Source organism: Staurois parvus, unplaced genomic scaffold (genome assembly GCF_062004578.1).
Source record: "Staurois parvus isolate SC_StPar_1 unplaced genomic scaffold, SC_StPar_1.0 ptg000082l, whole genome shotgun sequence".
Classification (NCBI taxonomy): Eukaryota; Metazoa; Chordata; class Amphibia; order Anura; family Ranidae; genus Staurois; species Staurois parvus.
In genome coordinates this window covers 2,794,681-2,818,947 of record NW_028317878.1, presented here as the reverse complement: position 1 = coordinate 2,818,947, position 24,267 = coordinate 2,794,681, and the positions used below count along the sequence as shown (strand labels likewise).

Below are 24,267 nucleotides of genomic sequence, written 5' to 3'. Positions count from 1 at the left end.
CATTCAGCCCATGTATACAGGTCCTTGTTTGACAGAAGCTGATCTCATGACTGGCCTCTGACAATCAAGCATGCTAGAAAACCAGCAGCTGATTGGCATACAATGGCTGTGAGCGCTGACCAGTGTGTTCTGGGGGGGGGGGGGGGACATTCCCCTGTCAGAACACAATAGCACAGCAGGGAGATCATTATACTATAGTATAGTTAGTACAGAGACCTCCTCGCGAACTGCTCCTTTTTTTTTTTTTTCGATCAGCCTGCTGTGGTGAAAAAACAACTTACCATGTATTCCAGGCATTAGAAGCTTCAGTGGGCTTTAATTGTTGAAATTTCCTCATCTAGCAATCTAATTTTCATAGTCTTTGTCAAAAGGTTCCACTTCACCCTCCAAACAGTCTTTTAAAGCGGAGCTCCACACAAAAGGGGAAGTTCCATTCTAAGTCCTGGTCCCTGCTGCCCGTAAGGAATGGGCACCTGATTTAACAAGTTGTCCTCCCCACTCCCTCTCCCTAGTCTTCTGGACAAGTGACAGGTCCCAGAAGACTACAAGATCATTCACAAGGTACAGCGCTCTCGCACATGCTCAATGGGCACCCGGCTGTGGAGCCACAAGCTGTCACAGCCGGATACCCACACTTAGGATGCCGGCGCCGGGGAGTGAGGATGGCCGCTGAAACTGGCTGCGGTGACTACACCACTGGATTGTGGAACAGGTAAAGAAGTTTTTTAGCTGCTGACTTTTATTTTTTTTTTAAGGCTTGACTGGAGCTCCACTTTAATTATATTCTTAGTGTATCCTTTTTTACTCTACCCAAAATTTTAAATACATTTGTGCTTAGTTTTAAAATAAGTGCACACCTGATAATTTGTACACTGAGGTTTTATCTAAAAAATCCAAAGGGGGAAAACTTCCTGTTTATTTCTACAATTGTAGGTTTGCTGGGATGTTATGTGTGATATTATGGTTTTCATATAAGCAAGCAATGTTGTTATAATGTACACTATATTGTCAAAAGTATTGGGACGCCTGCCTTTACACACACATGAACTTTAATGGCATCCCAGTCTTAGTCCGTAGGGTTCAATATTGAGTTGGCCCACCCTTTACAGCTATAACAGCTTCAACTCTTCTGGGAAGGCTGTCCACAAGGTTTAGGAGTGTGTCTATGGGAATGTTTGACCATTCTTCCAGAAGCGCATTTGTGAGGTCAGGCACTGATGTCGGATGAGAAGGCCTGGCTCGTAGTCTCAACGCTAATTCATCCCAAAGCTGTCCTATCGGGTTGAGGGCAGGACTCTGTGCAGGCCAGTCAAGTTCCTGCACCCCAAACTCGCTCATCCATATCTTTATAGACCTTGCTTTGTGCACTGGTGTGCAGTCATGTTGGAACAGGAAGAGGCCATCCCCAAATTGTTCCCACAAAGTTGGGAGCATGAAATTGTCCAAAATGTCTTGGTATGCTGATACCTTAAGAGTTCCCTTTGCTGGAACTAGGGGGCCAAGCCCAATCCCTGAAAAACAACCCCACACCATAATCCCCCTCTACCAAACTTTACACTTGGCACAATGCAGTCAGGAACGTACCGCTTTCCTTGCAATCGCCAAACCCAGACACGTTTATTGGATTGCCAGACAGAGAAGCATGATTCGTCACTCTAGAGAACACGTCTCCACTGCTCTAGAGTCCAGTGGCGGCGTGCTTTACACCACTGCATCTGACGCTTTGGATTGCACTTTGTAATATAAGGCTTGGATGCAGCTGCTCGGCCATGGAAACCCATTCCATGAAGCTCTCTATGCACTGTTGTGCTAATCTAAAGCCCACACGAAGTTTGGAGGTCTTTAGCTATTGACTCTGCATACAGTTGGCGATTTCTGCGCACTATGGGCTTCAGCATACACTGACCCCGCTCTGTCATTTTACGTGGCCTACCACTTCGTGGCTGAGTTGCTGCTGTTCCCAGTTGCTTCCACTTTGTTATAATACCACTAACAGTTGGCTGTGGAATATTTAGTAGCAAGGAAATGTCATGGATGGACTTATTGCACAGGTGGCAACCTATCACAGTACCACGCTTGAATACACCGAGTTCCTGAGAGCGACCCATTCTTTCACAAATGTTTGTAGAAGTAGTCTGCATGCCTAGGTGCTTGATTTTATATACCTGTGGCCATGGAGGTGATTGGAACACCTGAATCCAATGATTTGGAGGGGTTTCCAAATACTTTTGGCAATATAGTGTATTTCTGTATAAAGCCTACAAATCGCTATCTCTGTTTCTGAGTCTCAGTGCAGGACCCAGCTGTCAGAACCCCATGGATTACAGTGGATGAGGGGGTGTAATGAAGCTGTGGCCTCTTGCAGCACTTGTTGGAGGTGGGTGCCTCTTTTGTTTGGTGCAACACACTGAAAGCATGATGGTAAAGATTTGCAAACATCTCCTGTTCCTCAGTACTTAATACTCCCAGCTTTTTTTTACTGGTAAATATGTTTTTGTTTTTTGTTTTTTTACAGCCAAGCGTCCCTCCTCCCCTATCCAGAAACTAAAGCACCACCTACCCCGCCTCTCCAGAGCAATGGTTTCATAACCTACACACAAACATACATGGGTGTAATTCTACCAGCAATACAATTAATAACAAGCTAACAACAGCTTTGAAACTGATAATTGTCTTTTGTGAAAAGTAAGAGTAATTCCTTCTGGTTGTATTAGCAGCAGAAGCCACACCTGCAGTAGAGGAGAGAACATGAATTATGACAAAGGACAAGACTTAGTTCAGCTCTCATAAAACCTGTACAGCACACAACCAACAGGCAGGGGGTAAGCAAAGTAAAGCTGGAGCCGGATCCAAGTGAGTAAGAGAAATAAATTCTGTTGCTATAATTAATGGGGACTTGCTACTTCTTTTTCCACTCCGATAATGTCAACATTTTGTTGTGTGTCTTGGTGGAGCTTGCCAAGGTATGGAGGTATGAAGCAAAGAACACTGCCAATCTTGTAAAGGGTTTTACTGCCTGGCTAAACTGCAGTGAGGATGACAAATGACGAATTCAGGCAACATAAAAGATAAATACACGACTGACTGTGGATTGTGGCGCGGAAGAGATCTCAATACATCTTCTTTTCAAAACACACTTAGCCTTAATCTAACCCTGAAATTTACCCTTTAGGCCCCATTCACATTTTTTTTTTGCGTGTTTTTGTGCAACACTCATAGGGCAGCCCGTTCATTTAAATGGGCTGTCCTACGCGTGACAAATGCAACAAAGTAGCTTTTTGCTGCGTTCAGTTTTGTGCATTCTTTACCACCCGTTTTGCTGCATTGGTTGTGCGTTTTCCATGTGGCAAAACTCCCATCTGCTTGCTGAGCTTTGGGTGCCATTAACAATGGATGCCACTGCAACACACCTGTACGCTTACGAAATGCTTAGGTGTGAATGGGGCCTTAGGGTGTTTTGTATGCGTTTAAATGCAGCCATTTTCACAGTGTCTACAAAGGAAACGTGTGCTAGGTTTAGCAGCATACAAAAAAATGTAGGACACAGCTATATCCAGGGCCGTACATATCTGTAGATTTTACCAACGTATGCATGTAAACGCATGTAAACATACATACACATGCAAAGTCATTAGAAGAATTATATCCTTTTAAATGCTGTATATGTCTAAGCGCAAGTACTTTAGGTGCACATTTTATGCAGGATCTACTGCCAGCAATAACCTTTTTTTTTTTTTGTGCAGAAAATACACATTTGCTCTTCTGAATGAAGCCTTACAGGATGCATATGTGCAAAAATCTAAAAAGGTATACTGTATTCAGCACAGCTCCTCAATACTTGCACATTTCCCTGCTTCTAAATGCACTGGCAGTCCAGAAGAATATCCAGTCATCTGCCATAAGCCCAGTAAGCTCCTAACGTTCTCCCTGCCTCTGCTGCACTGAAATTCCAGTGTTGTTGAGTCTATGTTGGACTACAGAACACCACCCCTTCTCCATAACTTCTCCTGTTTACATTCTCAGAACATGTTCCCCTCCTTTACCAGCTGCCTGGTATCTTCCACTCTCTCCTAATGTTTCAGTGCAGTAGAAACAGCATTGTCAGTTCACAACAGGAACATAAAAGTTCACTGGATTTCTGGGAGGACCAACAGGTATATCTCTGTACTAGCAGCATTTTTAATGAGACCAAACACAGGGAAACATGAATGCATTGCAGAGAGGTTTTAAATATTTATTTTTTTTATTTAGCCCTGACATACGCTCTAAGTTACGATTTGTATAACAATCCTTCACGAAAATGTTATACAGCATATGAAGGCTTACCAGTCATTAGATATGGTAGCTGCATTGTTTTTTTATTTTTTCAGGCTAAGAACATTTTTAGCAAGTATACCTGTCAATCTTGCTAAAAATACAACGTCTTTTTCACTTCTTGTGAGATGAACTGAAAACAAAAAAGAAATGATCATTCTTGTGTAAATTGCTATTCCCATCATTCCCCTTGTAAAGGAGGTTAACATGTTTAAAGCTCAGCTGGGGTAGCAATCTTGGCTCCTTCTCTAGATACAGTGGAGGAATGAGCATAGCCACACAGAGACCAGAAATGTGCAGGATATTAGAGGAAATTAAAACAACCAGATTAACGGGTACTTAACCTCTTCACGCCGGCCGCACGCAAATGTGCGGTCTCCCTGCGTTTGGGCCTAGACACAGAGCGGCCACACATTTGTGTGCAATTAAGAAAAACATATGTGCTGAGAGCGCGCTCCCAGCACATGTCCGGTACTAACGGAAAGGTCCCGATCTCCTCTTTCGATCAGGACCTTTCCCAATCATGTGACCGCCGTGACGGCGAATCACGGCGGTCACATGACCCTAAAACTCCGCCCCGCCTCCCGGCTTCTGAAACCCTTAAAGGGCTGGGAGGCGCCAGCGCCAAGGGGTTAAAGCGTTTGTAAAAATTCAGATTTTGTTTTAATAACAAACATGTTATAGTTATGCACTCTGTGTAATGGTTTTGCACAGAGCAGCCCAATCCTCCTCTTCTCAGGTACCTTGCCTGGCCCCTCCCTCTTGCAGAGTGCCTCCAGAGCAAGCTGCTTATTTTGGGGGCACTTGTGCGGGCTTGGCCCTGCCCTCCGCTTCCTCCTCACTGGCTGTGATTGGCAGAAGTGGGAGCCAATGGCGCCCGCCGCTGTGTCTCCACCAATAAGGAGGGAGAGACCTGGTAGAGCTCCTGCATATCGCTTGACCGGGATCGGGCTCAGGTGAGTATAGGGGGGACTGAGGGGGGAGCTGCACACTGCAGGTTTTTTACCTTACTACATAGAATGCATGAAAGCAGAAAACCTTCAGCATTCGAAGCCACTTTAGAGTTTAACTAAAGGCATTTTTTTTTTTTAGTCTTGGATAAACTGGAGAGGAATTAGAACACCCATCAGTTTTTATTGCTTTGTGTCCCTGTTAGGAAGATTCACCCTACTTGTCCTGCTTACCATTATCATCGAAAATGAAAGTAAAAGAACATCCTAAATTTTGGGTTTGATATCAGAATAGAGGGGAAATCTTCCAATTGGGACACTGGTGACACACTAGGGTTCCCACACTTCAGAATGACTATCTCTCACTTGTTTTGGCTATGGGACAATCCTAAGGAAATCTCCTCCAATGAGACACAGATGGCAAAATAACCTGAAAGGGATGATACTCCCTCCTATCCACAATGGAAATAAAAAAGTTTTGTCTTTAGTTGCGCTTTAATACAGACATCTTATCTAAGGATTGGTAAATTGCATTATATTCAGTTTTTGCTTTTGTTTAGATATTCTTTAACTAGATCTAATGTATAAAAGTATTCTGGAACTCTTGGGCTTCTATTTATAAAAAAAAATGCTATGTGAATGTCCCATCATTCGCCCAAACATAATGAATAATACACCTAGTGTTTTGTTATATGTGGAATAGTTTTTTGGTTGCCTTTCGCTAGGCAATTGTAACATTCTCTGAGATCTGTTCCTAAGAGAAAAGTTGAACATTTGACTATGAGAGTTGACATTCACCAATAGATAAAATAGCCTAACGCTATAGGTGAAGAACATTCGACCTGCAGGGGAAATATTATGAGACCTCAGCACTACGACTGAATGATAGGTGAATGTAAGCAAACAGCAAGGATAGTGAAAAAAAAACAGTGTGGGGTCTCCACCAACATTCATACCTGGCCCTTTAGGTCTTGTAAGGATTATAAAGGGGACCCCAAATGCATAAAATAATCAAAAAAGGCTCAGGGTTCCCCCAAATTTCATACCAGACTCTTGGAGTCTGGTATGAATTTTAAGGGGGAACCCCATGCAAAAAAACAAGAAAAGAAGTGTGGGGTTACTCCCAGCCGACCCTTATCCAAGCATACAGCATGGGTCGCCAGAAAAAGGGGTAACTGTACACCTCCTTTAAAAAAAGGGCCCTCCACATACCAACACTTGGTTAATAAGTTAGGGGTAAATAGTGCCCCTACTCATTCACAAAAAAAATCTAAAGTAAATAAACACAATTTTTGACAGGGACTCACCAACATTTGGAAAAGTTACCCTCCATGTTGAGGGAACATGGCCTGGTATGGTTTGGGGGGAGGGATCACGCTTATCCCCTTTTCCTGACCACCCAGGCTGAATGCACTGAAAAGGGTCTTGCATAGATTTTGGGGGAGACCCCTTTTTTATCCCTGCTGTTTGTTTACATTCACCTGTCAGAAATTCCCAGCTGACAGCAGAATGTTCCAGGCGCACGGACCTGGAATTTCAGAGGTTTAAAGGGATTGGGAGGGAAAGACCTCCAAACCCTGATAGCAGGAACTTTGTTCCAGAAGGGGTCAACCATCTGCATCAGTAAGAAGCCAGGACATGTCTGTGAGGGAGAGCAGAACACAGCAGTGTGGAATGACTTGGTACTGAAGCATGGTTGGTGAACTGTGGAGACCACCTCTTTGGGAATCAATTTTCAAAACCCTATGAAGGGATGAGTGCAATTGGCAGTGAGCTGAGCCTTTATTTTTATACTGAAAAATGATTTAAATTAATCCCTAATGCTCAACTATACTCATAAGCAGGGCTGCTGATAAGGGGGTACTCCTGTAGGGGGCCTGGCCCTATCAGCTGCAGAGGGGGTCCGGACAGCTGAGAAGCCCATGTGCAGCTGCTAAATGACATTGTTAGCCTCCTGTCATTCTATCACACAGGCTCAGTGTTCTGAATGTTTTCCCGCTCTGCTCCACAAGTTTGACACTTTAAAGTTTCCTTCTGTTTACATCTGATTGCAACTTTGTTTCTTTCCCTGTCCTCCTTCCATACTCACTCTGCCTCTCAGATATCGGCCCCCCATCTCTGCAATCACACTCTGATATCTCTGATTGTGCCTCCCCTGTCTCCCTGCAGACCTTCACTCCTGTATTCCTCCTCCTGTCAGATCTCTCCTGTCTGCCCAGCCTATATATCTCCCCTGTTCTCTCCCTGTCCTCTGCCTCCCTGACAGTCACAGGCGACCAGCTTAAGGCTCCATGTACACCAGCAGCTGCTAAACTCGAGTTTAGGAGCTTTTGGCATTTTTTTGCCAAAGCTCCTAAACTCAACTCCGTAAAAGCCTGTGTCCATGTACACATTGGCTTTTAGCAGCGTTTAGGAGCTGCTGCATTTAGGTGAGGTTAAACCTCCCTCTCCTGAACGCTGAAGAATTGTGTTCAGGATAGGAATGTTTTGACCGCCGACCATGGGAAAATGCAGGATCGCGGTACCACGGTTTTGCCGTGATTTGCGGTTTCCCGTGGCCGGTGGTCAGGGTAGGCTCGTGTACATGGAGCTTTATTACGTTCCTGTAGTTGTCTTTTATCTTCTCCCAGCACTATGATCTCTATGTAGCTGAGTCCTCTCCCCAAGACTGATCCCCTTCTGTTCACTGCTACAACCCCCCCCCCCCCCCCCCCCACTGTCATCACCTGTTCCCTCTGCAAATCTATATATCACCGCTCAACTCTTTTTATTTAACTATTTATTTACTGATCTAGTTCATAACTCTGCCCCAAATTACATCACCGATCTTGTCTCTAAATATCACCCAAACCGTACTCTCCGCTCCTCGCAAGACCTCCTACTCTCTTGCTCCCTTGTCTCCTCCTCCCATGCTCGTCTCCAGGACTTCTCCAGAGCTTCCCCTATCCTCTGGAACTCTCTATCCCAATTTATCAGACTATCACCTACTCTGCTCACTTTTAGGCGATCTCTGAAAACCTATCTCTTCAGGGAAGCCTATCCTGCCCTCAGCTAATAATGGAATCTTTTACTCTTCCTACCAGTCCATCCCCCACAGTTACTACCTTTTTTACCACTATCCCCTCCCTCCTAGATTGTAAGCTCCAAGGAGCAGGGCCCTCAAATCCCTCTTGTATTGAACTGTATTGTTGCTGTGTTGTCTCCCGTTATATTGTAAAGCGCTGAGCAAACTGTTGGCGCTATATAAATCCTAAATAATAATAATAATAATGTGTCTCAGTTCCTATCACCTACAGCTCAGATCTCGCATTATCATAAGATTCCTAATTTTCTCTCACCACTAGTCTGATTGCCTTCACAATTCCTGGTCAGTCCCGTTCCCTTATCTATAATAACTTTTAGGGCCGGTTCACACTACATGTGTTTCAGTTGCTTTTTTTTCTGCATCCAAAACGCACAGAAAGTAGGTGATATGGTTGTCAATGTCATAGTTCACATCAGTGCTTGCAGTTCCAGTGCGTTCCGGATGCAGAAAAAAAAAAGTAGAACAGGCTGCATTTTTCCTGCACAGAACTGTACTGGAATGCGATAAAACGCATAAAAAAGCACCAAAATGCACTGAAATGCACATGTCCCTATTTCAATTGAAGAAAAAGAGAGGGGAAAAAATTAACTGGAACGTATAAAAAATGCACTGGAACGTGTCAAAAAGGCACCGGAATGCGCCAAAAACGCATCTGGAACGCATCTGAACTGCATTTCTATAGTGTGAACCGGCCCTTAGGGCTAGTTCACACTAGATGCAGTCCAGTGCGTTTTTGTTCTACATCAAAAATGCATGCAAAGTGTTTTCCATGTATTCCAATGGCCCTGGTTCACACCAATGCAGTCAGTTTCAGTCAGTTTCTGGTGCAGAAAAAAAATGTAGAACACGTTGCATTTTTTCTGCACAGAACCATACTGGAAAATGGCAAAATACATCTAATCTGCACTGGAACTGTGTGTGGTGTGAACTGTAAGCAAAAACATATCTGGAATGCATCCAGAGTGAGTTTTTGTAGTGTGAACTGGCCCTTAGGACTTGCTCACACCATTTGGTTAGGTGCAACACACTTTTAAAATATATCCCTGCAGTATTTTTGCATGCTTCCACACGTTAGGCAGTCCATTGAAATTAATGGGCTGAGGGAAAAAAATTGTCCAAAAAGCCACATTCACACAGGTCCTCTGTCCTGTACAGCATGAATGAGTGGATTGTTCATGTGGCTGGAGCCACCTGTTATACTATGGGGACAGCTGTATGAACACAGGTTTTAATCTGACAGGTGTGAAGGCGTGGGGAAGTGGCCCTGAATGCTCACTGTCTGAGTTCAGGGCTGTACACCTGCACCCATATGCCTGTCAAATTAGGACCTGCAGCATTTCCATACTGTACCATAGGTTGCCTGCAAACAGCTCCATGCGGCTCCAGCCACATAAACAAACCACTGATTCACACGCTAAAGGCCACAGCACCCATATGAATGAGCCCCAAGACCTCATTTACACACAGAGCTTTATTCATTAACTCAGTAGTTTTATCATTTAGATTTAACAGGAATTTTGTTGGGATTGTGTACATTAATAATGTTTTAGTGTATTTTTACCATAAATTTAATTTTGATATTTTCTCTGGCAGTGGGGGGGCTGTGATATCTAACAGTGGCCCTGCTCATAATGCCCTGTTTATACCGTCTGGCATCATTAATTGTTATTTGCACCCCAATGCACCATCTCAATGGACATGTGCACTACCATGCACTGCCAAGAATGCTACGTGCACCTTTATTTGTGCCCATCCATATGAACTGCAGCATAATTCATGTTAACATGGGTGTGCTGTGCTTGGATATAACTATAATCTGAATTCAAGAATGCAAACTAATAGGGAAAAGCAGCTTGCACACAAAAAGCAAATATAAAAGTAAGTAATAAAAAATGCAGCGCTAATAAAGTATCAACATAAAAGTCCAAAATAAAAGTCCAAATCATTCTCAAATGAATGAGACAGGTTACAGAAGAAGATTCTGGCATCATACACCATCACCAAAACACCCGAATAGATAAGCCCCTTACCGGACGTTCAGACCGTATACTGGTCAATATACGCAGTAAATAGGAAATCACGGAAGCAGGTAATTTTCACTAGGAATCCTTTTTTAAGATGATGAAAACTCCTCCTCTTTAAAAATCTTCAAAAGCAGGAAAAACTCCCATCCGATAATCAAATAAGGGATATAAAACAAAAGCAACTCATAGTGTAGTAATTCAGTAACATTTTGACCTATTTAATAAAAGATCCACGTACATCAAGCATTAAAACAACCAGCACTGAATGTGAAATGTTTCAAACCGAAAATATGGCCGCTGTCCTTCCAGAACATGGTGACGTCACACGCCGAAACTCCACCCAACGCATTGGGTGGAGCTTCGGCGTGTGACGTCACCACATTCTGGAGGGACGGCGGCCATATTTTCGGTTTGAAACATTTCAGAATCTTCTTCTGCAACCTGTCTCATTCACTTGAGAATTATTTGGACTTTTATTTTGGACTTTTATGTTGATACTTTATTAGTGCTGCATTTTTTGTTATTTACTTAACCCCAATAAACCCAAATTTAGGCCTATGTGTGTTATCATTTATTGATATGAAAATATGGATTTCATTGTGATAGTGGACATTTCTCTTGCAGTTTAATTTTGCTGTAGACCACAAGCCATGGTATTTCACATACACTTGCTTGCTATGTGTTTATACTAATATTAGCACAGATTACATTTCTTATATCATGCAAGTGGTCCAAATTGGTCACGAATCAAATGTTTTACAAACGTGGTAGCTGCAGAAGCTGGCTGGGGGAGTGTGATACTGAGGAAGGGATAGACCTATAATATGTCTTGTACTCTATAAAAAAAAAAAGGAATATTTTATCTTGTGTTTGACAAGATACCTGACATAAAAGCCTTGGAGTGAGAGAAAAAAGGCATACCTTATGTTTATTCAACTCCCTGTATCATTACTTTTTATTTCCTGCCCTCTCCATGTTTGTCAGCTTTCCTGTGCCTCATTAATTCCGTCCCCTTGTGACTTAATGGTGTGCAAGATATCCTTGAGACAGTCCTTGTGCACTGGAGATGAAGGTGGTGTGATAGGAAAAGCAGGCAGGAACAGTTTGCTTATTTGGGCAATAAAAGGAGGGCTGGCAGTCAAACAGAGAACAGACAGGATGTAGCAAATTACAGGTCTCTACCTCCAGCTTTTCTCTTCTGAAAAAACACTTGCTGCAGTAGAGATACCCCCTGGGAAAATGCACCCTTCTACGCTCACAATGGCTTGTTTGCTTCCTGGCTGAAGACATTGTCTGGTTTACAATACATCCTCCCACTGCCAGCACTTTCCTCATAAACTAACCTGTATTCTTGAAAAGCAAAAGGATGCGTCTGTCTAATGGCCATCGGTGGCATTTTGAAGGTCTGAAAGAGCTGACCACCAATCCCAGACAAAGAGGAGAAAAAAAACATCTTGACAGCCGCCATCAGCCCGAAACTCTGGGTGCACTAATGGTGCCATAATTAAAAACAAGAGCTGCATACAGTAGAGTAGTTGGGTGTGCCACAGAATACCAGGCTAACACTAATTTATTGTATCTTGCTGTGCCATAAATATGTTCACACTATTAGAGGTTTAAACGGACAGGAATAAACATCATGCGGGACACAAGTGTTACTGAGAGAGTCAAGAGGCTACAGAAGAAAGAGGCCCAGTCAAAGCAGCGACAGCCCCAGGCACCCCCTCTGCAGGCGCAGCGACAGGGACACCGCATTTAATTGCTGCTTTAATACGCTTTTATTTACAGTCTCTCTCTTTCAATACGCAATATTAAATGTGCACGTACCTCTAGGCATAAACAGGGGACAAAGGCAATTAGGAAAGCAGCTGAAAACGCCAGCAATTATATTGTCAAGTAAAAGATTAAGGTGTGCATGGAAGGGAGCAGAACAGAATTTCAACAAGCCTCGAGCAAGACTGTAACATGTATCGTGTGGGAGATCCTAAACGATGCAATAAAATGAATAGAGAAGGTACTAGGTTTGTAAAGTAAACTGGAACGATCTGTTCACAATAATTGAATTTCTAACAAAGAAGAAGGTTCCTTTACTGTGCTGCTGCTAAATTAGTAAAAATGATTAGCAGGCCGACCAGAAATGAGGTCATTGCAGTCCAGAGTTGGGATTTGATGAAGATATTAGCACCTGGTCATAGAGTCTATGATGCAAGGTCCTGGGCTCCCTTTGCTCTGGTCCCATCATCACCGGATGTGTGGTTGGTCAAAGAAAAGAGACCCTGTGTACGCCGAATTTACTGTATATAGGTGTCCGTTTATGACACAGAGAATAGCTGTGATTCAGAGGATCGCAGCTATTCTCTGGTCATTCACAGTTTATGACACTCAGGAGATCAGCGGTGAACATGTTCAGCCCTTCACTGGAGATCTGTGTTCTCCCTCCAGATTCTCCAGCCCAGAGCTGGAGAATCGGAGGAGCAGAAAACTAAGCAGCGATAATTTACCTCTGCTTAGTAAACTGATCTTTTACTGTAATCTCGCGAGATTATAGTAAAAGCAGCCATTTTCCAGCGTTTGTAGACCGTTCTCCCTTCGTTCGGAGAACTGATCTACACCGCTTCATAAACGGCATTCACAGGAGAACTGTGTTCTCCGAGAATTCCGGAGAACTGAGCAGCGATCATTTACCGCTGGTCCATAAACGGACACCTAAATGCAGTGTCCCTTTAAAACAGCTTTTCTGTGAGATGAGCCACAGTTAGTCACTGAGCCCGGGTGCACACTGATGCGGTGAGGAATTTGCAGCGTTTTCTGTGCGAATTCCACACCGCATCAGAATCGCACCCCGTTCATGTGAACTGATGCGGGTGTGTATGTTAAGTTAACAACACCTCAAAATCGGTCTGCAAAAAGCGGTGCGATGTGCAGAATTGGATTGCATAGGTGTGAATACCCATGCGATCCGATTCTAGTGCGGACCCAAAAAAGTGTCCTGCACCTTTTGGGTGTGGTGCGATTTGAGCCATACAAAATGTATGGCTCCGATCACACCACACACAAATCACATGTGATTTGCACAGAATTGCAGTGCGGTTCCTGTGCGAATCACATGCAATGTACCGCACCGCATTAGTGTGAACCTAGCCTTAAAGTGCTAATAAACCCATAAAATATATATATATATATATATATTTTTTTTTTTTTTAAAGGGGGAGGTCCACACTTTCAATAGATGATGACTGTTTTTTAAAATTATCTCCAAACCACTGCCACCTGCCTGTTAAGCAGACACGTGTACATGCATGCTCCCGACTGATACTGTGTGTGTCTATAGATACACACACACAGACTCTGCTCTCTCCTCCTAGCAATTAGATTGACAGCAGCAGAAGCCTATTGCTCCACTGTTCTCAGTACCTTCCCCTAAAGAAGGAAGATCTGGGAGGCAATGCAGATCATGGAGGACCCGACGGTGGTGACAAGGGATCGCAAGTGTTTGGGGACAAGGGGCCATAGAAAATTGCTAGGGGTTTTTTTTTTACCTTAACGATGAACTTCAGGCATGGTATATTTTCACATAGGTACATTGCTTAAAGTGGTTGTAAAAGCTGGAGGTTTTTTTACCTTTGTGCATTCTAAGCATGCAGGTAAAAAATATTCAGTGTGCAACTCCCCCCCCCCTCCCCCGTAGCTCTCCCCCATACTTACCTGAGCCTGATCGCTATCCAGAACTGTGCATGAGAGCCTCGGCTCTTTCTCATGGACATACATGGCCGACTCGGGAGCGCACACACACGGGTGCCCCCAGAACAAGCAACTTTCTCTGTGGGCACAAGGAAGGGCCAGGAGCATCGACAAGGGACCTGAGAAGAGGAGGATCAGAACTGCTCTGTGCAAATCCACTGCACACAGCAGGTAAGTATGACATGTTTGTCATTTTATTACAAAAAAAAGAAGCTTTACAACCACTTCAAGCTTAGATAAATGTAACTGTAAATTAAATAAATGTAACGGGGAGGACTGACCATTTGGGAACTCAGGCACTGCCTGAGGGCCCAGGGTCAGTAGGGGGCCCCATGAGATGCCCTTGGTACCTTTCATAGGCTTTTCTGGGTGTGGTTTGAGTGTGAGCTAAGACACAGGGGCCCCTTGATCCCCTATTGCCCGGGGGCCCCATGAGTTGTCAATCCGCCCCTACCATTACCTGGCCAATGGCCCTGGTATCTGGAAATCACTGAAGTATAAACCACTGACAATACATAATTTCTGCTTTCCAGAACTCCAGTGTGATCGTGAGCATTTCTGGATCTTGTAAAAATAGGTGTGACTGATGTGATTATGCAAAAATATACCCTGCCTGGAATTCATCTTTATTGCAGAGAATGCATTCAGGTAAAAAAACACCAAGCATTTAGTACAACTTTACAATAACTGTACTTAAACTGCATTTAACTTCAAGATTTTACTTATGTAAATATTTGCTAAAAATGAATTTGAATTGAATGTCCCAGCTACTAGTGTCAGACCCCATTAATACTGGGGTCCAGGAAAGCTATGTACACAAAAGCAGACATTTGGTATTGTAACAGAAACTTGATGGTCTTAGATTCATGATTTCAGGACTTTCAAAATTCCAGAGCTGGCTCTTCTGCAACATCAGTGTGCAGTAACTAAGACATCACTCATTTCTGGTGAAGTGATGCTGGCTGAAGAATGATACAGCCTATAACATACATGCTCCATTTTTGCCTGGAAAGAACATTTTACAGAGGATACATTTATAACTCTATGAGAACTTACAGTATATCTAAAGCCAAAGCTTAAAGCAGTATTAAATCAAAAAAATTAATTGTAATACATTGCAGCTTACCAGTCCTTAAATGTGATGGCTTCATTAGTTATTTTTTATTAAACTTTTTCCTTTAATTTCATCTGGTGATCCAGCCAGTAAGTCTGTTATTTTACAGCTTCTTTTACCAGACCAAGCTGTTCAGCAAAAGTGGCAGCTAAAATGTTTAAACAAGCCATTTAGCATTGAGGGGAGGTGCTTAAAATGGTCAGCTTTTATTTATTTATAAAAAACCTTTATCCCAAAATGAAAAGAAAAACCTGTTGCTGTCACTGCTTATAAAGTGTTAGCTGGAGATCGAGTTTAATTTGTTAAATCCATCGAAATCTGCTAGTGGATCTAACATCGCCCTCTTTACAGGTTGACAATACCGATGTCCAAAGAGGTCTATATTGCCCCTCCATCTAGAGTGGAGACACCCTAACACAGGAAATTTGTTTTTGGCTGGATCACCAGGTGAAAATAAAGGAAAAGACCTAAAAAAAGAAAACTAATGCAGCTACCTCATCTAAGAATTGGTAAGCTGCAATAGATTGCATTTTTGAAGGGTTTATTTCTGCCATTACTTCCTTTCCCGTAGACATCAAAAGCAAGAGAAAATCACACCAAAATAAGGGACAGTTGTCACTGTCTACACTGGAAGACTTCCCAACTCTTCCCGTTTTGGTGACAGCTCAAAATTTTAGATTTCCTCTCACTTTCAGTCCTTGTAATAATGGTCACTATTGGGAACAAAGACAGCAATAAAAGTCAGATAGAAGTTCTAGCTTTTCCCCACTCCCTCCATTATATTAGTTACACTTTAATTGATATAATAATCTAACATGCTCATACGTAGACTGAGCAAGCAGTCATTGCCAAGCTATTCCTGATAAATTGCTCATGTATGTATCTTAATATATATATATATATAGTGGTTTATATCAAATATTCAGCATCATACAAGCAGTATTTTGTAGCCTAAACACAGACAACCCCTTAGCAGTTACCTTTCTCTTGTTGATTTTACAACCTCTTACAGGAAAACTTCATTTTCCACTTTACCTTATATCTCTTTTTACATCCAGGAACTGGACAGGCAAATGGCTTCTCATCCCCTCCATTCATACACATGGAGCTCAGGATTGCTTCAGAGCTAATGGCACTCTCTGTGGTCCAGGATTCATCGCTATCTGAGTCTTCATAATCCACTTCTTCCTCGTCATACTCACTACCTGCAGAGGGGGAAGATGGGATATCAGGATAAAGTACCACTGTGCCATATAAAACATACTGCGGCATTATCTGAATATGAATGTGTGCTTTGACAAAATGATACTACTCTTACACATTCCAATTATGCGTGGAAATAGACTAGGTAATCCATTGACTTTGCATACAGTTCCAGTGGTTGCAAGTTGGGGGGGGCATATTAATAAATGTAGTCCGCAATCCTGATTGTCTCTATTTGGCTGGATATGTGTAGATCCGTTCATTTGTATCAGTGGTGAGACATTCAGTGGTGCTCATGGGGACTGTACACCGCTGGGATAGTTTGTTTCTCTTTTCTATTGTAGAATGATAAACGTTGCTGTTAGTTTTCAGCATGCTGGGAAATATATGCATGTAATATTCAGCTCACAAGCATAAGTAACTACTTAATTAGTTAACCTTTCACAGCCCAATAATCACAGGTATTATCCCTGGGGCAAGGTGTGAGCAGATCAGCACCAGGCTGCCCACTGTAATATCAGGATGTATTCAGACAGTGTTGTTTTAATTACCAATTCATTCTCCAAATTCTAAATACCCAAATTTAAAAAAATATTGTAATAATATACAGTATATACAGTATATGACAACTGTAAATTAGTAACTAAGGATGCCCATAGTAAATATCAATACTAAACTGAAAACATTACAATCAAAGTGGAAACCATAAGTATTAATAATCATAAAACACAGTCAAAATTTAGCTGGGATATTCTGCTCTAGAAAGATCCTAGCGTTTCCTATTGACAGCACTTTAGATAGATTTCTTAATGGCAGAAAATGACTTTGTGAGAATTCTTTAACTATAAAGGTACCATAAAATAACAATGTATATTTTAAAAATATTTTTAAAAAAAGTGAACAGGTATACAATGTGACCACTTAGCAGCACGAGTTGCTCTCTCTGTATGCTGTGCAGCTGTTGTAGTGATGGCGCTTCCCAATAGACCTCCCACCACCACCAACTCACAAATACACAAACACATACATTCCTTTGGCCTGTGAAGCTGCCTATTATAGTGATAGCTCAATAAAAATGTGGGGAAGGGGAGCAAGAGAGAGCAAACAAACTCCAACACTACTCAGAACTTCCTGTGCTCTCTGCCTGTGCACAAGGAATGGCTATGAAAATGAGGAAAGGGGGAGGAGATGAGGATAAGCTATGGATATGAGGAGATGCAGACGAATTATGGAGATGAAGAAAGGGGGAGGAGATGAAGTTAGGTTTTGGAGATGAGGAGAGAGGAAGTAGAGGAAGATGGGTTTTGGAGATGAGGAGGGAGGGAGTAGAGGAAGATGGGTTTTTGAGATGAGGAGAGAGGGAGGAGATGAAAAGGGGTTATGGAGATGAGAGGAGGAGGAGATAAAAAGGGGTTATGGAGATGTATAGGGGGAGGAGATGAAGAGGGGTTATGGAGATGAAGCGAGTGGGAGGAAATTAAGAGGGGTTACAGAGATAAGGAGAGGAGATGACGAGGTGTTATGGAGATGCGGAGAGAAGGAGGAGATGCAAACGGGTTATGGAGATGAGGAGATGAAGAAGGGTTATGGAAATGAGGAGAGGGGGAGGAGATGAAGATGGGTTATGGAGATGTGGATAGGGAAAAGCGATGAAGAGGGGTTATGGAGATGAGGAGACGGGGAGGAAATGAATAGGGGTTATGGAGATGAAGATGGGTTATGGAGATAAGAAGAGGGGGAAGAGATGAAGAGGGATTATGGAGATGAGAAGATGAAGATGGGATGAGGAGAGGGGGAGGAGATGAAAAGGGGTTATGGGGATGAGGAGAGAGGGAGAAGATGAAGATGGGTTATGGAAATGAGAAGAGGAGGAAGAGATGAAGAGGGATTATGGAGATGATATGAAAAGGGGTTATGGGGATGAGGAGAGAGAGAGGAGATGAAGATGAGTTATGGAGATGAGAAGAGGGGGAAGAGATGAAGAGGGATTATGGAGATGAGAAGATGAAGATGGGATGAGGAGAGGGGGAGGAGATGAAAAGGGGTTATGGTGATGAGGAGAGAGGGAGGAGATGAAGATAGGTTATGGAGATGATGAGAGGGGGAGAAGATAAAGTTGGATTATGGAGATGAGGAGAGGGGAAATAGATGAAGAGAGTTTATGGAGATGGGGAGATGAAGAGCAGTTATGGAGATGAGGAGAGGTCATGTGGTGCATACTAGTACATTATGACCTAAACCTGCAGGGGCATTGATTTTGACTTGACCTACACTTTTTAGTGACAGTCGGTATAAAGATTTACTGAATAAAAATGTGGTTATGTCTTAACCTGTGCTTTATTTTCTCACTACAGTCAGCCAGTAGGGATACCGACTGCACTGCCTGACTTGCAGACATCCAAGAAAACAAGTAAAATCTGATAGTCCATTAAGATGACTTTGCAAGAATAACAACCTGAAATGTGTACCCACTAAATGCATCCTCCACTTTCCCTTTAAAAAATGATGTCTTCAACGTTAACACCAAAGACATTGCTAGCTATTGATTAAAATTTCAAGCATCACCACCTTGAAAAAAGTGCTTTTGGCCAGCCTGAAAAGACCTTTCTCCGAGGTAGAGAGCGAGCCCTTTCTTCAGTGCTGCCCAATCCGAGGAGAATAATTCTACAGATCATAAACTGTGTCAAATAATATGTTGACAAGTCCTAATGCATTTACTAGCCCTGTGGAATTAATAGGAATTATGTCAGAACATTAATAAGAGTTACAGCAATTACGCTCGCTCACTTCAATCCCTCAGGTGTGGGAATGAATGGCATTGTATGGCTGGCCTGGTCCAGCTTTTTGTGCACAGCACAAGGTGTCCAGGCACCTGGAGTTCATTTCTCTTTTCATTTCAATTTGCGTTTTAAGCTTATTAATCAAACTGTCGGAAGGGGAGCTGCACCCGAGGGGGGGTCTAGTTTTACTACTGTTCTTTAATCAAAGGGAAGCCTAAAGACTGTGCACAAACAGGTTACTTTATGCTGGATAGAGTGACACAACAAAGCAGAAACACATAAAAACCATCGTGAAATATAAATCACACTAAACAACACAAGCATTATGAAGTACATATCACTTCCAACGTGAATCACTGCTAAAATACATATAGGTATGAATAGCTTCCAACATGAATTGTTTTTAATATACATACAGATATGTAAAGATTCCATCATAAATTGCTTAACCTGCTTCTTAAGCTGGCCATACACGATTAGACGTTAAACGTTCATAAAAAAATTGTTCATTAGAATATTCCTTCTTGCCTTCAATGACTGAACTATTTAAGTTCAAAACTCCTAAAACATCATTCAAACCTGCTACTTGAATACAATCCCAGACATATTAAACAGGTTTCATTTTAATTTGTACGATTTATCTAGAATGAAAACCACATTCAGCTAGAATTTCATTTGTTCAAGAAAAATTTCCATCCTGGTTCTACGAATTTTCAAGTCACTGCAAGTGAAAATGAATGTCGATTTGACCCCGCTAATCATTAGAAAATTGAATCATTGTTCCAAAAACTAACACTTCTGAAAAAAGTTCTAATGGAGTATGGCCAGCTTTCATTAAAGGAAAGCTGTCATGAGAGAATTACAGTATGTTAGCTGCAATTGCTGCCCTCCTTCTGGAAATGCTAGTTGCCTGGCTCTGATTAAATACATTCTGGAAGGCAGAGTAAAGTGTTTGTGAAGTGTGCCCTTTGTAAACTACAGAAATATAGAAGGAATGTGGTAAGATGCTGTAATAATTTCTCCCTCCCTTATCCTACCTGGGAATATGATCATCAGATAATGTATGGTGGCTCGATAGCTTGCACCAGGTTTACAGTATGGCAAGACAGTACATTTATAAGTGTTACCTTGCAGAGATCAGTTACATTGCAGAAAGGAATAATAAATATGGCACCATCAAGAAGAAAGTTCAAGTTTAAGTCATAGCCTTTGGTGACTAATCTAAAGTGGAACTACAGTGGGGCAAAAAAGTATTTAGTCAGCCACCAATTGTGCAAGTTCTCCCACTTAAAAAGATGAGAGAGGCCTGTAATTGGCATCATAGGTAGACCTCAACTATGAGAGACAAAATGAGAAAAAAAATCCAGACAATCACATTGGCTGATTTGGAAAGAATGTATTTGTAAATTATGGTGGAAAATAAGTATTTGGTCACCTACAAACAAGCAAGATTTCTGGCTCTCACAGACCTGTACCTTCTTCTTTAAGAGGCTCCTCTGTCCTGCACTCATTACCTGTATCAATGGCACCTGTTTGAACTTGTTATCAGTATAAAAGACACCTGTCCACAACCTCAAACAGTCACACTCCAAACTCCACTATGGTGAAGATCAAAGAGCTGTCAAAGGACACCAGAAACAAAATTTTAGACCTGCACCAGGCTGGGAAGACTGAATCTGCAATAGGCAAGCAGCTTGGTGTGAACAAATCAATTGTGGGAGCAATAATTAGAAAATGGAAGACATACAAGACCACTGATAATCTTCCTCGATCTGGGGCTCCACGCAAGATCTCACCCCGTGGGGTCAAAATGATCACAAGAACGGTGAGCAAAAATCCCAGGACCACACGGGGGGACCTAGTGAATGACCTGCAGAGAGCTGGGACCAACATAACAAAGGCTACCATCAGTAACACACTACGCCACCAGGGACTCAGATCCTGCAGTGCCAGACGTGTCCCCCTGCTTAAGCCAGTACATGTCCAGGCCCGTCTGAAGTTTGCTAGAGAGCATTTGGATGATCCAGAAGCGGATTGGGAGAATGTCATATGGTCAGATGAAACCAAAATAGAACTGTTTGGTAGAAACACAACTCGTCGTGTTTGGAGGAGAGAGAATGCTAAGTTGCATCCAAAGAACACCATACCTACTGTGAAGCATGGGGGTGGCAACATCATGCTTTGGGGCTGTTTCTCCGCAAAGGGACCAGGACGACTGATCCATGTACAGGACAGAATGAATGGGGCCATGTATCGTGAGATTGTGAGTGCAAACCTCCTTCCATCAGCAAGGGCATTGAAGATGAAACGTGGCTGGGTCTTCCAACATGACAATGATCCCAAACATACCACCCGGGCAACGAAGGAGTGGCTTCGTAAGAAGCATTTCAAGGTCCTGGAGTGGCCTAGCCAGTCTCCAGATCTCAACCCCATAGAAAACCTTTGGATGGAGTTGAAAGTCCGTGTTGCCCAGCGACAGCCCCAAAACATCACTGCTCTAGAGGAGATCTGCATGGAGGAATGGGCCAACATACCAGCAACAGTGTGTGCCAACCTTGTGAAGACTTACAGGAAACGTTTGACCTCTGTCATTGCCAACAAAGGATATATAACAAAGTATTGAAATGAACTTTTGATATTGACCAAATACTTATTTTCCACCATAATTTGCAAATAAATTCTTTCCAAATCAGCCATTGTGATTGTCTGGATTTTTTTTCTCATTTTGTCTCTCATAGTTGAGGTCTACCTATGATGCCAATTACAGGCCTCTCTCATCTTTGTGGGAGAACTTGCACAATTGGTGGCTGACTAAAATACTTTTTTGCCCCACTGTATATTCACCATGAATCCAGCGATGGGAAGTCCCCACAACTCACTGCTGGCCCGCTGACATCTTCGAGCGTCCAGTCGTTGTCCTTGGCTGGGACAAGATGATGTCACTACTGCATATGCGCAGGAAATTTGTCAGATTTGGCATTGCCAAATCTGTGCAGTGAGCTTGCGCTTGTGCAGCTAACTGTACAGGTGCAAACAGGCAGGTAAGTAGCTTTGATGCAGAAGAGACAAAGCATGTCTCTTCTGCATTAAAATCCTGCCTGTCCACCCATTTTCATGTTGCAGCCTTAAGTTCCACTTTAAGTTAGTAAATATGCAAACTTATTTTTAGATATCTCAGATTTCTGCCTCAGGCTTTATGAAGCCTGACAAAGGGATCAGAGTTATCCCAAAAGCTTATATATATCTTTACCGTTCCATTCCATAATAATCACACTTAAGAGATTATATCCTTTTCGTTAAAGGAATTTTTCAATTATATTGTATTTTGTGAGTCAATATAGCAGGATGCACATAAAACATAAAATTAGTACAACTGTGGAAAAAAAAAAGTTATTTGGGTCCAAAATCTTAAAAAAGACAGTTGGAAGCTATGTTGGATTTTACTATTTGAAAATATAAAGCCATTTTGTCACCAGGTGCTGTTTTACAATGGCCCTAGGTTAGTGGATATTTGGCACTGGTACCTTTTCTTAGGGGCTCCCAGGACCCCCATTGGCTATGTGTGCTGGAACCACTGGCTAACTAACACTATTCAGAAGCAGAAATAATCTGCCCTTGGACTTGTGATCCTGCTTCAAAGGGCTCCATAGTAGAGCAATGCAAGACATTGCTTCTGCATTTTATGAAGTGGAGAGGCAGGTCACTGACCTTGCGCCCTCCACCTCGTCCAATCATAGAAAATTTTGAATTCATTCTTAGAAAGCAAAGTATTCTCTGAATTATTATTATACAGGATTTATATAGCGCCAACAGTTTGCTCAGCGCTTTAAAAAATAAAGGGAGACAATACAGCAACAATACAGTTCAATACAAGAGGGTTAGGAGGGTGCTGCTCCTTGGAGCTTACAATCTAAGAGGAAGGGGCTGGTGGTAAAAAAGTAATAACTGTGGGGGATGGACTGGTAGAAGGAATAGAAGATTCCATTATTAGCTGAAGGCAGGATAGGCTTCCCTAAAGAGATAGGTTTTCAGAGATCGCCTAAAAGTGGGTAGAGTAGGCGATAGTTGAATAGATCGGGGTAGAGAGTTCTAGAGGATGGGGGAGGCTCTGGAGAAGTCCTGGAAATGATCATGGGAGGAGGAGAGAAGGGAGCTAGAGAGCAGGAGGTCGTCGGAGAAGCGGAGAGGACGTTTTGGGTGATATTTGGAGACCAGATTGGTGATGTAATTTGGGGCAGAGTTATAAATGGCTTTATATGTGATTGTTAATGTTTTGAATTTTATTTGTTGGGCAATGGGAAGCCAGTGGAGGGATTGGCAGAGAGGGATTGGCAGATATGGAATGGTTAGTAAGGTGGATGAGTCTGGCAGCAGCATTCATGATAGATTGAAGAGGGGGTAGCCTGAAATGAGGAGGGAGTTACAATAGTCAAGGCAAGAGATAACCAGGCAGTGAATAAGTTGCTCGGCACAGAATCCATAAGTGAAGATCACTAAAGTAGAAATGTCTACTTCAGTGATTTCCAGCTTCCAGGATTGGTAATTGCATAATTCCATTGGTCCAAGCTGGGTCAATGTAACTATGTACAAAATATCCATACCTGGAATTCTTCTTCTTTAAAGTGGAAGCTCTGACATCATCTAGGTGACAGCATCTATCTCTATCTAGATCACAGCTGATTCAGCTCTTTCCTGCTTCCATTTGCAGCAACAGATCACTGCACAGGTGCTCTATTGCTACCTGATCGCAGTGAGCAATTACATCCTTTTAGTTACAGGAATTGTTTGAAACTATTTTGTTCAGTACAAAACTACAAAGTCCACCTACCAAAGGCAATGAAGGAAACAAAAAATTGTACTCCATCGTCCTGTACCCTTGACAGGATCATTGTCAGGGTAAAAGTTGAAACATTACTACCCTAGACCTCACACAAAACAGAGAGCTATATAATCTAAGCAATGTGTTGTAATCACACAGAGAGGGCACCACCACGAAGCAAACATCCAGCCCCCAAACATCAGAGGACAAGTCCCACAGGAAGTCTCCAATGGGAGA

The 24,267-nt window shown here is 42.5% G+C and overlaps 1 protein-coding gene across 1 annotated transcript in view; it reads right to left on the bottom strand.

Moving 5' to 3' along the window:
- The window catches only part of JAZF1 (JAZF zinc finger 1), a 380,505-nt gene that overhangs the window by 20,632 nt on the left and 335,606 nt on the right, over positions 1 to 24,267 (bottom strand). Inside the window, exon 4 of the mRNA XM_089669887.1 lies at positions 16,264 to 16,433. Coding sequence (XP_089526013.1) covers positions 16,264 to 16,433 — 170 coding nt within the window. The remainder of the gene's footprint in view (positions 1 to 16,263; positions 16,434 to 24,267) is intronic.